The sequence below is a fragment of the Pavona decussata genome, unplaced genomic scaffold, assembly GCF_977016875.1.
Source record: "Pavona decussata unplaced genomic scaffold, jaPavDecu1.1 SCAFFOLD_313, whole genome shotgun sequence".
Classification (NCBI taxonomy): Eukaryota; Metazoa; Cnidaria; class Anthozoa; order Scleractinia; family Agariciidae; genus Pavona; species Pavona decussata.
In genome coordinates, this window is record NW_028145705.1 from 514,366 (window position 1) to 527,563 (window position 13,198).

The following is a 13,198-nucleotide window of genomic DNA, read 5'->3' on the forward strand; positions in this document are numbered from 1 at the left end:
TCAAAGTGTGTCGGGCTTTTGCGAAATTCAAAATATTATGTCGTTGACGTGATAACTCCGCATGTGACTACAAAAGTTTTCCGGCAATAAAGAAAAAGCCCGACATACTTGGCTAGCCTATTATTTCCTCATTGATAGTGTGCAGTTTGTTTAGTTGTGCGCCTTTAAGTGAAAGTGGGTAATTCAGTTAAGTACACGTCCCTAATTTTGAGTTTGCAGGCCTCTGAGCACTTATTTATCCGATAAAATAACAATAAAATTGATGTTTTTGCAATCTTCAATCAATAAGGTTAACAGTGATATATAGTTTTCCGTGGTTTCATCAAAAGAAGTGCGTGTACGCAAGATTTTCGTGAAGACACCGGTGAAACCTATCAGTAACCTTAACAAATTTAAGTGCAAATTGATTCGGCTACCCGTATTACCTACCGTTAAAAAAATAAACCTATAAAAGCTTCCAGTATCACTTTGGTTTTACCAAATTAATGGCGTTTTTGGTCCGAGGCTATGAAAAAATGGCCTCGCTGTTGTTTCGTGCCGTTAGTTTGTAGACTAGCCTCTTAATTACTACTTTAGAGACGATAAATAATAAACCATGCCTGAGTGACATAGATCGTTGCGTATAACTACATCTTTTCTTTGTATTCTTTTCTTTTTTGGATATAATTTAATATAATTAATAAACCTAGTGGCGAAGTAATAAATTTGGTCGACGACATATTTTCTTCAGTAATATTCGAGTTGAAGATCTTTGTGGACAACTTGTTGAGGAAGTGCTAGCATACTTAAATTTTAGTTCATTTCTCTTCCACATGAAAACTAAACTTCACTGGAACTAAATTTTCTGTGGGGAGGGAAAAAGATACCTCTAAGTATTCTTTCTGTAGGAGCTCAAAGGGTTTTTCAAAGCTGGAATGATGAATACAGCATATATCTTTATCGGTATCTTGTTGGTGCTTTTAAATTTCTCATTTCATTTACTTTTTTTTCTATTCAAGTATGGCAGGTTGTTACCTCTCCATTTTTGATTTCCTATTCCTCTGTTCTCTTTGGGGAGCTTGGCTGTAATATAACACTGATGCCCAGCAAGGTGAGAAAACGAGTTTTAATTTATTGCTAATTCCAAACCAAAAGGCCTCATTAGCTGTTTTTATGTTCGAGGCGTTTACATCGTCTAAGACGTTAGACCTACAGACGCCCGTTTCTCGAACGTTCCGTTAACTTAACTGGCCGTAAAACTATTGGTGCATACGCAATGTTCTTAGAATCGTTACTTATTATGGAAGCTAAATATTATTTTCTTTATCTTTTAATGTAATTTACTGGGAAAAAAAAAATCCCGCTAAGCTATCACCCTTTGGACATGCAAAAATTCAAATGGGTTTTTAGGCGAGAATTCTAGTTTAGGCAGAGTGCAAAATTCGAGATTTCGTTTGTGACCAAGTCTGAATGTTAATTTAACTTATTTTATTCAAGCAGTTAAACTTTCGATCCCAAATATCACTCGTTTCTTTAGATAATTTCTTAAATCATGACGAATTTCTCTGTTTTACATACTGCTGGTTCACCAACCGATGAGGGTAAAAGCGAATGAGTTTGCGAAATGGCATATAGCATGACGTGCGGAATGGCATAATTACGCGAGATTAAATACAAGATACGCGGAATGACTTAAATAACTGTATTAACTGAAGAGCGAGTCCTGTTTTGCGCCAATTTCATAAGAGGAGCAGTTTTTTCGATGTTGCGTACTCTAGCCGAATATTAAACAATTAAACAACAGATCAAGGTTTTTAAAAAAAAAAAAAAAAAAAACGCCTGGGATAGAAAATGTCTTATCTCTGGTTAGGAAAAAAGCGAGGGTGAAGAAATCAATGAATACTGTTTATAGTTTCCGCACTCAAGGAACTATGAGTAAATACGTAGTGAAATAATCTACATGTGCACTTTTCTCCTTGCCACTTCGATTGACAAAAATATTACTATGATTATGAATATATGAAACATATGTCTGAACTGCGGGTGAAAGATTAAGTAGAAGAAAAGACCCTCGCAGTTATTTACGTAACTTTAAACTGAGCAGATGCGAAGAGAAAGCCTGAAAAACCTCAACGATGCCTGTAGGAAGTGTAATGGCTTTTAATAGTTACGTGCATTGTAATAAATATGAATTCGAGCTGTCGTTAAATATAACAACAGATTGTCGTGTTTCGTAATTGTGCTCATCGTTTGTTTGGACCCTCAAACACTAACCACATGAACATCACACCGCATAACGAAAAAGGCCAATTACAAAGCCTATAATTTAGAAATCCCTTAGATCTTTCTTTCATCCTCTCTTTGTCAGAATTTTTTATTTATCCTTGATTTTTCTTTGTAAAGATGTCTATGACTAAGAACTTTATTTTTCTTTTTGTAGGGAGCTGTCGAAGTGTAAAATTGCTGCCACCAAAGCATGGCTATTACCTAGAAGGTCACGTAATTTTGAATCTTACCATTGAAAACCAAATCAGATCATGTGAATATCGTTGCGTTATGGAGAGTGAATGCGTTTCAGTCAACATTGGACCACCAATTAACAACAAAATAATTTGTGAGTTGAGTAATTCGGATCACTTCCAGCATCCGGAAGACGTTATAAGGAGGCCTGACTGGACATATGGAGCCACTGAGGTATGAAATGTAGATCTGAAAAAATAACTAAGTAGTTATGCGTTTGAAAATAACGGGGTTTTTAACATCACTAAAAAAAAGTGTGATAATTCAAACTGAACTGAACTGAACTTTTGATTGGTTAATCGCAGCAGGTTTAACAACTCATAATCCCGCTCTTAGGACAAAAACTTCCCGGGACCAAACATGGTCAAAAACGCGAATCAACTTGTAGGGAAAATTACTGATTTAGCGGACTTAAGTATGAAAAAAGTGTCGATAATAAGGGAGTTTTCCATTCGTCAAAACTGTCCAGCCAGTTCAATTATTTTGCAAACGGAACGCCCCAATTCGAACGACAGTTTTTACGCTACACTTTTCAATTGGTTCAAAATGACACACTAGATCTCAGAAGGTGCCATTTTGAATAATTCAAGGAATCAGCCCTTCAAAAAATGTTAGACTTCATTTATGGATCGGACGAACCATTCTGGCTGGCCAGTTCTGACGAATGGAAAGCACCCTTGTATTGACATTCAAATCAAAATGAATACTTAATTTTTGAGCCGTGGATTGTTTAAAAAACATCCAATGGTCTGCTACAGCGCCGCTTTGAGATATAAGGCTTTAGCTTAATTACTCTTTAACTCTAGTTTTCAAGTTGTCTTATGAAAAAATAAAAAAACCTTTTTCTTAACTGAAATACTAAAAGATCCAAAGCACTACACAAAATAAACAACATAAAATGGCAGGGACACCGCACTCCTTTTGTTTTATCAAAATTTTATGTTGAAATTATTCAGCTTTGCCTTGAGCAGCTGAAGCATATCGGAAGTTTTGGTGCCTTTCTCGGTTAGTCATGTGATTGGCACTTTGCTTTCCCTTTGGTTTCACGTTTCACTTTTTTCATGCATTTATATTTATTGTAGGTTTTAACAAAATATTTATTTTACGCGGACTTCCTTTTATCAAGAAATTTTAACCAGCTGAGTACTGACTCTTTTAGCGCATTAAAATAGTAATTCGTTTATGCATGTGTTTAACACCGCCTGCCTAGATTAGCTCGCTATTTGCAGGCGGTGTTCATTTGTAGTAACGTTTGAAAAAAAAAAAAACTTAATAAAACTTGAACTAGAAACTTTGAAACTTGACTATGTGCCTCGTTTGTGAGTTTAAATTTGATATTGTGAGCTAGCTTGGGAGGATAGAAGCGGTGTATTACAAATGTGTTTATTTTTTGCCCATCAGAATGTTTGCTCGATCGTCAAACCTTGCATCAACAACGCCAAATGCCTGTCTGGCTATACCGACAAAAAGTACCTCTGTGTATGTGCATCAGGATTTACAGGAGAAAATTGTGAAAAAAGGTAAAGTTTATTCAGCTCATTTAGTCAGTAATAATTTGCCTCTCCATTTATAATTAGCCTGTTTAATGATCATATTTGCCTTATCAGTGTACTCATCCAATATAATTCTCCAATTCTCTAGATATCGATGAATGCAACAACGGCATCCACAACTGCAACGGAAATGCAACCTGTATGAACACTGCTGGACACTTTAATTGTACTTGTAACTCGGGTTTCAGTGGAGATGGTCACCTATGTTCAGGTATAATTTGTTGTCTTGTTTTCCAAGATGTAGGTTTGCGTTTAGGACATTTTCCCGCTCCCTTTATAAAGCCAGTTCAGTTTCATTCTTGCCTGATCATTTTACGTCTCCTTTATTATGCTCGAATAATCTAGATATCGATGAATGCAACAACGGCATCCACAACTGCAACGGAAATGCAACCTGTATGAACACTGCTGGACACTTTAACTGTACTTGTAACTCAGGTTACAGTGGGGACGGTCACTTATGTTCAGGTATAATTTGTTGTCTTGTTTTCCAAGATGTACGTTTGTGTTTAGCATATTTTTCTGTTTCTTTCATAAAGCCAGTTCAGTTTCATTCTTGCCTCATCATTTTACGTCTCCTTTATTATGTTCGAAAAAACCTAGATATCGATGAATGCAGCAAAGGCATCCACGTCTGCAGCGAAAATGCAACCTGTATGAACACTGCTGGACACTTTAACTGTACTTGTCACTCGGGTTACAGTGGGGATGGTCACCTATGTTCAGGTATAATTTGCTGTCTTGTTTTCCAAGATGTACGTTTTTGTTTAGGTTATTTTCCCATTCCCTTCATAAAGCAAGTTTAGTTTCATTCTTACCTGCTTTTCACGATCTGTACAAACCGTACGGATGGTTAATTCTTAAGTATCCTTAATGAGATGCAATTTACGGACCGTATACAGACCGTAAAAGTGCCTTTACGGTCTGTACAAACCGTACGGATCGTCAAACCGTATAAGCCCCTCTCTCAGATAAGACGTGAAACAATTCTAAGTGTCCTAAATGAGATGCAATTTACGGACCGTTTAATGACCGAAAAGTGCCTTTACGATCTGTTCAGACCGTACGGATCGTCAAACCGTAGAAGCCCCTCTCTCAGATAAGACGTGGAAATATGCTAATTATCCTTAAGAGCGCTCCCCAGGAACTTTCACCTACGACCATGCAAGATAGAAAAATTGAAAATCGCCAAACTTTGTCATAATAAAGGACTACTAAAACCATTTGTAGAAAGACATGTTTCAGTTTGTTTCGATAATTGTTTTACCTTCAAAGTGACTTTTTCATTTTGGAGGCCTGTGAGCGGGTAAAACCGACTTAAAAGTGTCACTTGTATGGGCCGCTCGTCTTGAAATTTCGAAGGACTAACATAAAAATCGAAGCAATTGAACATAAGTAAACTAAATCCCTCACACTTTCACGCTGTCAAATGTACATTCAATGTGATCCAGAATTTTTGGCCAAATTTTAAAAATTAACCGTTTCTAGCGGAATTACAGCATGCCAAAATAATGCAAACTTCAACCGCAAAAAAAGTATCCTGGTACATGGCTTTGTCAACCAAGACTATATTCATCGGAATAAGCAATGTTTCGTGTACGATTTGATGAAATAAAATTTTTGGGTAAATGAAACGATAAATTTTTGGAGCGCTATTTGAACATGCTATTTATCATCAAAAGTTGACCTTTTGACCTTCAAAGGAGGCAAGCAATTTTCACATCACACTCGCTAATTTTGATTTTTCCAACAAACAATTCAAAACTCTGGGTATTCTTTCATAGCACAATGTTCAATAAGTCAATCGCTAGAATTAGGACAGGTTTAACGTTAGTAAATATGATTTTAGTTACGAACACGTAATTTGGTTTAGGGCTACAACATCGACAAATATGCATATAAATTAGTTCGTTTTGATTTCGACATAGAATATTTTTATTTACGTTAACTTTACTAAACAAATTAAATCACAAACAAGGTTAGTCGTTACTTTAACTGATTATATGGCTTATTGTACCTTAAAAATCCTTTTCACAAGAAGAAAAGACGAGTTTGCTTCTAGCCGCCAAACGACCATTGAACCTTTTGACGTATCTCTTAACTGTCACGCAATATACGCTTTCAGTCAAAACGTGCGTGACCGCGGGGCAAATGACAAGTCAGATAAAGCAAACGTCTTGTTGAATGTTGTATCTTCACTGACAATAATTGAAATTGAATTTAAACGTGTCCGAGTTTCCGAATGTAAAAGTTTCTGACGTTGGCGCAACGATCCGCAACTCGTTACATTTGGTATCATTCGTGCATTGGTCCCGTCCATCCTCCATGACGTTTCGAGCCACCGGCCTAACGTGTATGCAGCTCCGACAGCTCAGCCAAACTCCAGTTCCTTCAATGAGTCCAAAAAATACAGGAACTTTTGAAAAGCCTTACATTATTAAAAAAAAATAGCCGGTACAAACTCTTAGCATGAGGTAAATGGGTACCAAACACTTTTCTTTTCCGTGTGCGCGCGCGTGGCCGCTTGTGAAGAGTCAAACTATGAAAGAGGGCGGGAAAATCCTGTGTTAAAAAGGGCAAAAAGGTAAGGGAACAAAAAGGAAATTACAGGTTATATGTAAAAAATGAGCCACTTCTATCAGTTCATCAGCTTCGTAAAAACTGAAAGCTGTCCAAATACAACACATTTCCCAATTTATTCTGTTTGATTCCAGGATAACTTCAAGAAATGAAATATTTAAAAAAAAATGGTTCTACACAAATCATGTGCTTTAATTAATCTATTACACAACGAAGTCTTCCTATTTTAAATGAATAATGGAGACGAAATTTTCAATTTTTCATTTTCCATCCCACAAGCCAATCAAGGATACGAGAGCGAAAGAAAACGCAAGTGCGCGCGAATGTCTGCATTGTTGAAATCGCTCCCTTTCATGCTCTAAACATGGAGGGAGGGAGATCCTAGCACTAGGAAGATCCTAGAGGGCGGATCATCCTAGCGCCACATGTTTTCTCTATTCAGTTTACATGCAAAAAGTTGCACTTGGCCCTACCGCTAGGTTCTTCCTAGAGATAGGAGCTTCGTGGCTGAGAGATAGGAAGATCCTAGAACTAGGAAGATCCTAGCACCATATAAACAACTTTCGCTCGGAAGATCTTAGTACTAGAGACAAAAAGAACAAACATGGCGGCAGCCGGGCGTTCAGCTGCTCAAGGCCGACAGTTATTCTTTTTTCCTTCTCCACTTGGTAACAACTTCGGCCGAAATTTCTGCATGCAAAGCAAACAGAAAGGTTTTTCGCCTTCTCGGATCTTCTTAGTGCTTGGATCTTCCTTCCACCATGTAAACGGCCCCTTAATCAGCGAAACGAGCGACTTGTGTAATTTAAAGTGCGCGAAATTCTGAATTTTGATGTCAGTTAGTGTATCCAAAATGTCTGTTCTCGCCATGTCCTGTCTTACACAACTGGTTGAATACTTTTTTTTACCTATGAAGGAAAGTTTTGTTTTTCTCATTTAACTTATTGCGACGGCCACATGATATTTCAGTTCTTTTGTTCATTATTCGTAGTCACGCGCTATGACGTGTACCGATTTCTGAATTTGGTCCCATCCGAAATCACTACCATGTGCATTTGGTAGAACACTTATTCCTGTGCTACACCGTGCTGACGAGAGCCAACCAGCTCGAAACAGCTGTCCACGGTTGCCGCATTCTGTTGATTCTTGGTTTGGTCTCTATCATGTTTCTGTCGTATTAAGTTTTCTACGCAGTCCGATCAGCTGTGCAGAAATTCGACTCATGAATATTTTTTCACTGATTGTATTTGTCGTTAAAGCATTAAAGAGTGACGTTTTGCGTTAATCCAATGAGTGGCATGGCTCAGGCTTGTGTGTATACTAAGAAATATCAAGTCACTCGTGGAATATTTCAAGAAGTACCACTCGAAAGCATTGCATAACAAGTATGTATCTGACTGCAAGGTTCGCCCCCTGCATAAGCTATATACGATAACGTAGGTATGTGCAGCACCAATAGGTATGGTTTTTGAACCGGTTTGGTGGTACATGTTGTAACCAATTTGGTCTGACAGCGTGAGCCTGAAAACGGGAATGGATCCAAGAAACCAAGTCTTAAAATGGATATGAGTTTTAGACGACAGTTTTGAAAAAGGGTACCCAATCATTTGATATTTTGGTCTGAAATAGGGACAAGGTTTAGAGAACTGAGCCGCACACCCGAACCCCCATGGAGGGCTCGTCGGGGATACGCGATGCACAGTTAGGAAATAAATTCAAGTTGGGACACTATTTTAGAAACTGGCTACTTGGTAGGACGGGGTCATCTCAGAGTCGAGGTCATTTCGGGGTCAACTTGTGGATCGATTCGGGGTTGAGGATCACTTCGGCTACCCAACTGAGGTCACGCGCAAAGCAGGTGGCATACACAAAAGCGCTACATGTTGGCCTGCAGAACAAGCGTTATTATTATTATTATTATTATTATTATTATTATTATTATTATCATCATCATCATCATCATCATCATCATCATCATCATCATCATCATCATCATCATCACCATCATCATCATCATCATCATCATCATCATCATCATTATTATTATTATTATTATTATTATTATTCATTTATTTTTGTGTGCTTTTTTAGGTGAGCGGAAGTAAGCACGAGGCTATTGCGGAACTCGAGTGACGCACAAAGGAAGGGGGACAAAAAAATTTTTGCGCCTTTCTCGTCGCGCCTCGTTCGCACTCCACGCTCGCTTCGCGCTTGCCTCCACACACACATACACACACACACACCCAAAATAACGCCTGTTCTGCAACCTATAGTGGAAGTCAGGCTAAAACGTTAAATTAATTTCCGCGTGGTATCTCTGCAACGTAATTTATAAAGTGCCGTTCAGTTACCTACACGTGCCAGCAAAAACCTTGTTTCTGTGTCCAGAAAAGAATCCCACACTTTATAACTTTTGAGGTGTGCCTTTCTATCGTGACGCAATGAACATTTGCCGGATTGTCTGAGCTTGCTCAGCTTGGACCACAAATTCCGCCAACAACACAATGGATGGCCCATGTGGTTTGTGAATCTAAGGTCCGCGTATATTGCGTGACAGTTGTGTCATGCGAGGTATTTCGGCGACGTCAAAAGGTTCAATGGTCGTTTGGCGGCTAGAGGTAAACTCGTCTTTTCTTCTTGTGAAAAGGGTTTTTAAGGTACAATAAGCCATATAATCAGTTAAAGTAACGACTAACCTTGTTTGTGATTTAATTTGTTTAGTAAAGTTAACGTAAAAAAAATATTTTATGTGGAAATCAAAACGAACTAATTTATATGCAAATTTGTCGATGTTGTAGCCCTAAACCAAATTACGTGTTCGTAACTAAAATCATATTTACTAACGTTAAACCTGTCCTAATTCTAGCGATTGACTTTATTGAACATTGTGCTATGAAAGAATACCCAGAGTTTTGAATTGTTTGTTGGAAAAATCAAAATTAGCGAGTGTGACGTGAAAATTGCTTGCCCTCCTTTAAAGGTCAAAAGGTCAACTTTTGATGATAAATAGCATGTTCAAATAGCGCTCCAAAAATTTATCGTTTCATTTACCCAAAAATTTTATTTCATCAAATCGTACACGAAACATTGCTTATTCCGATGAATATAGTCTTGGTTGACAAAGCCATGTACCAGGATGCTTTTTTTGCGGTTGAAGTTTGCATTATTTTGGCATGCTGTAATTCCGCTAGAAACGGTTAATTTTTAAAATTTGGCCAAAAATTCTGGATCACATTGAATGTACATTTGACAGCGTGAAAGTGTGAGGGATTTAGTTTACTTATGTTCAATTGCTTCGATTTTTATGTTAGTCCTTCGTAATTTCAAGACGAGCGGCCCATACAAGTGACACTTTTAAGTCGGTTTTACCCGCTCACAGGCCACCAAAATGAAAAAGTCACTTTGAAGGTAAAACAATTATCGAAACAAACTGAAACATGTCTTTCTACAAATGGTTTTAGTAGTCCTTTATTATGACAAAGGTTGGCGATTTTCGATTTTTCTATCTTGCATGGTCGTAGGTGAAAGTTCCTGGGGAGCGCTCTTAATGACATGCAATTTACGGACCGTATACGGACCGAAAAGTGCCTTTATGATGTGTTTCGGAGCGTAACAGTTTTTCAAACCGTACAGATCACGAGGCTATTTTTTCAGACCGTATCAGTTTGTGTACGAAATGTTATGATTGTTTTCTGCTTTTATGCAAATTGAGCTTTTGGCCATGCCTTAATATGTGTGAAAATTCTAAAACTTAACGTAAATATATCTCCACTATGTAAAAGACAAGGCTTTAAAACTGGGCCATATTACTAAGAATGTTCTTTGCCGAAGTACCAAGGTTATTTTGCCCTCGTCGTCTTTTCTATGATGAAAGAAAGTTGATGTTGTAGTTTCAAACGAGTCTTCCAGTGCGAATTAATGTTACATATCTGGAAAGACGTTGTGTAGTGAATGGAACTCACGCCTTTGTTAATATATAACAGTCTCACTGTTATTTTGCTATATAACGCTATCACTGTATCAATTAAACAATACAATCATTATCAATTTCCATGGTTTAAAAGTAAATTTATCTTTTGGTTTTCCCTATTGAGATGTTAACGAGTGCAAAACAGGAAATCACAGTTGCCATAGTGATGCTGAGTGCACGAACACCGAGGGATCACATAACTGTACCTGTAAAGCAGGATTTACCGGGGATGGACGTAATTGTACAGGTGGGTTTAAAGACTAGAACCTTGGCAGAATAATATATATTTAGCCAAGCCTAAAAGCGGAGCTCCAATTTTTTCATAGCATTTATAGAAATCTGCTTAGCGTACGAACGTAATAACGTTACCACTTCCTCATCCTTTCTGCAGTTATATCTATTTTTAGTGCATATGCAGCGAAAACTGTCCATCAATAACAACAACAATGTAATACAGAGGGCGGCGAAAATACTCGCTCCAGATTGGCTGAGCACGCCAGTTCTACATTTCGTTGGTCTCTTTATTTTGTGTCCAAAAACAACGAGTTCTTTCAAGTTCTTTGGAATTCGACTGTTTAAGCCGAGTTGTTTGTACCACAAATACATGGAAATCAAGTGCTGCAGCTAGAAAGAAAATTCTTAAACGTTAAGTTTTCGTGTCTTACAAGAAACAGCAAAATATCATTTGCGTCAAAGCTAAAAACTTTTATCGGATTGACATTTGTTTAGCTGAAAAACTGAAATCAGTCATGGCGAACAAGTGCTTTCACCTCGCTACTTCTTCTTACAACGAATGATAACCGAGCATAACAGTGTCCTTTTGATGGGAAGAAGGAGCAGGTCAAATTCAGTGGAAGAAATTACTCCGTAAGTTTCTTCTTTAGATCCACCGTTTGCTATTTTTATCGATCTATTTTCGCGGATTTTCAAGCGGTAGGAAGCTTCACAGCGCAGGTGAAAAATAATTTATGCCTGACATTAAGTTTTATCGTTGTTAGTTCACTCCTGAATTAAACTTATATTCTCTCTTCATTACATGTGTAAAATTTACAACTCAGTCAATATTCCTCCTACTGAAATCCAAATAAACGCCAAGAAAAGGAGAACACGGGGAAATCACTCTTGGTTGCTCGGCACAGATCTTTAGTGTGTTTACAATTGAATGAGAACCGTGCGGTGCGAACGAAACTGCCCCGAAACAAAATGTTCAAAAATTAGTTTCTCTACGAATATTTATCCTATCGAAGCGACTGAAGTATATTTGTAAAGCTTAAAACACGTAAAATAAAGAAAAAAAAACATTGATTGTTGCTCAGAAACGCATTAGACTTGTCTAGTAAACAGCTAGCAAGTTGCCTAAATTGGTAGGAGTTGCGTTCAAGTTAACAGAGAAAGAAAAATTCACCGTCGTTTGTTCATGTTCTCCACAAATTCCTTAAATTAGGTCATTTCACGTTGTTGTTTTGCGGAGACGGCAAAGAGATGTATCAAAATTTAATTGCGGAGTGATTGTTTTTGTTCAATTGTTGTTGCTACCGTCGTCGTTGCTTGACAGGGTTACCAGACTTATTTGGCGCTCGGATAAAAATGTTTGAAAAATCATAACTCAGTCAATATCGTTCCTACTAAAATAATTCTGGACCTTACAAAAATTTTGACACTTTAACGTTTGGTTGTAAAGCGAAATATCAGAGCGTTTTTAAAAAAAAAACTTGTGCGCGTTTATACAGTCCAAGCGCATGAAGGCAGAGCGGCGCAAATGTATTGCATGTACACAGCTCCAAAACAAAATGTTCAAAAAATAATTTCTCTGCGAATATCAGTGGTATTACGGGTAAAATGTGTAAAGCTTGAAGCACATAACACAAAGAAAAAATATCAATTGTTGTCTGGAAGAAAGCATTTTAAGTTTACAAATGATTTGTAAACGACCGTCGAATTACACGTCATGATAATATTTTTGGTGTACGGAGCAACTGAGCGACCCGGGGAAAATGTTTGAAAATTCAAAAATGTGTCAATTCTGCTCCTATAGCAATAATTCTAGTCTCTATATAAACGTTAACGAATGGAAAATATTGGAAAATAGTCTTTGGTGTTTGGTAGAATTATTTTAGAGCTTTTAAACTTGCGTGCGTTTACAAACACATGAGTGCCGTGTGGTGCCATGAAAACAACACGACCACGAAAAAATATTTTTCAAAACTGACTTATAATTTCTACACAAATATCGATGGTATCGTGAATTTACAGTGCGTCGCACTGTAATTTACGATGGCCCAGTGGGGTCACAGTTCAGTTTTATTTTTTGACAGTTCAGTTTTAATTTTTCACAGTTCAGTTTTATTTTTTGACAGTTCAGTTTTAATTTTTCACAGTTCAGTTTTATTTTTTGACAGTTCAGTTTTATTTTTTTGACAGTTCAGTTTTATTTTCTGTCACAGTTCAGTTTTATTTTTTGACAGTTCAGTTTTAATTTTTGACAGTTCAGTTTTATTTTTTTGACAGTTCAGTTTTATTTTCTGTCACAGTTCAGTTTTATTTTTTGACAGTTCAGTTTTAATTTTTCACAGTTCAGTTTTATTTTTTGACAGTT

The 13,198-nt window shown here is 37.3% G+C and overlaps 1 protein-coding gene and 1 long non-coding RNA gene across 3 annotated transcripts in view; both read left to right on the forward strand.

The window, feature by feature from the left end:
- The window catches only part of LOC146454156 (uncharacterized), a 53,922-nt gene that overhangs the window by 3,646 nt on the left and 37,078 nt on the right, over positions 1-13,198 (forward strand). Inside the window, exon 2 of the long non-coding RNA XR_014859325.1 lies at positions 999-1,090. This is a non-coding gene — a long non-coding RNA (uncharacterized LOC146454156). The remainder of the gene's footprint in view (positions 1-998; positions 1,091-13,198) is intronic.
- LOC146454157 (uncharacterized) overlaps positions 4,262-13,198 on the forward strand; it is a 191,454-nt gene continuing 182,517 nt past the window's right edge. For both annotated transcript variants that reach the window (XM_085095758.1, XM_085095757.1), the window contains exons 1-2: positions 4,262-4,520; positions 10,727-10,849. In XM_085095758.1, coding sequence (XP_084951884.1) covers positions 4,451-4,520; positions 10,727-10,849 — 193 coding nt within the window. In that variant the 5' untranslated portion in view covers positions 4,262-4,450. The remainder of the gene's footprint in view (positions 4,521-10,726; positions 10,850-13,198) is intronic.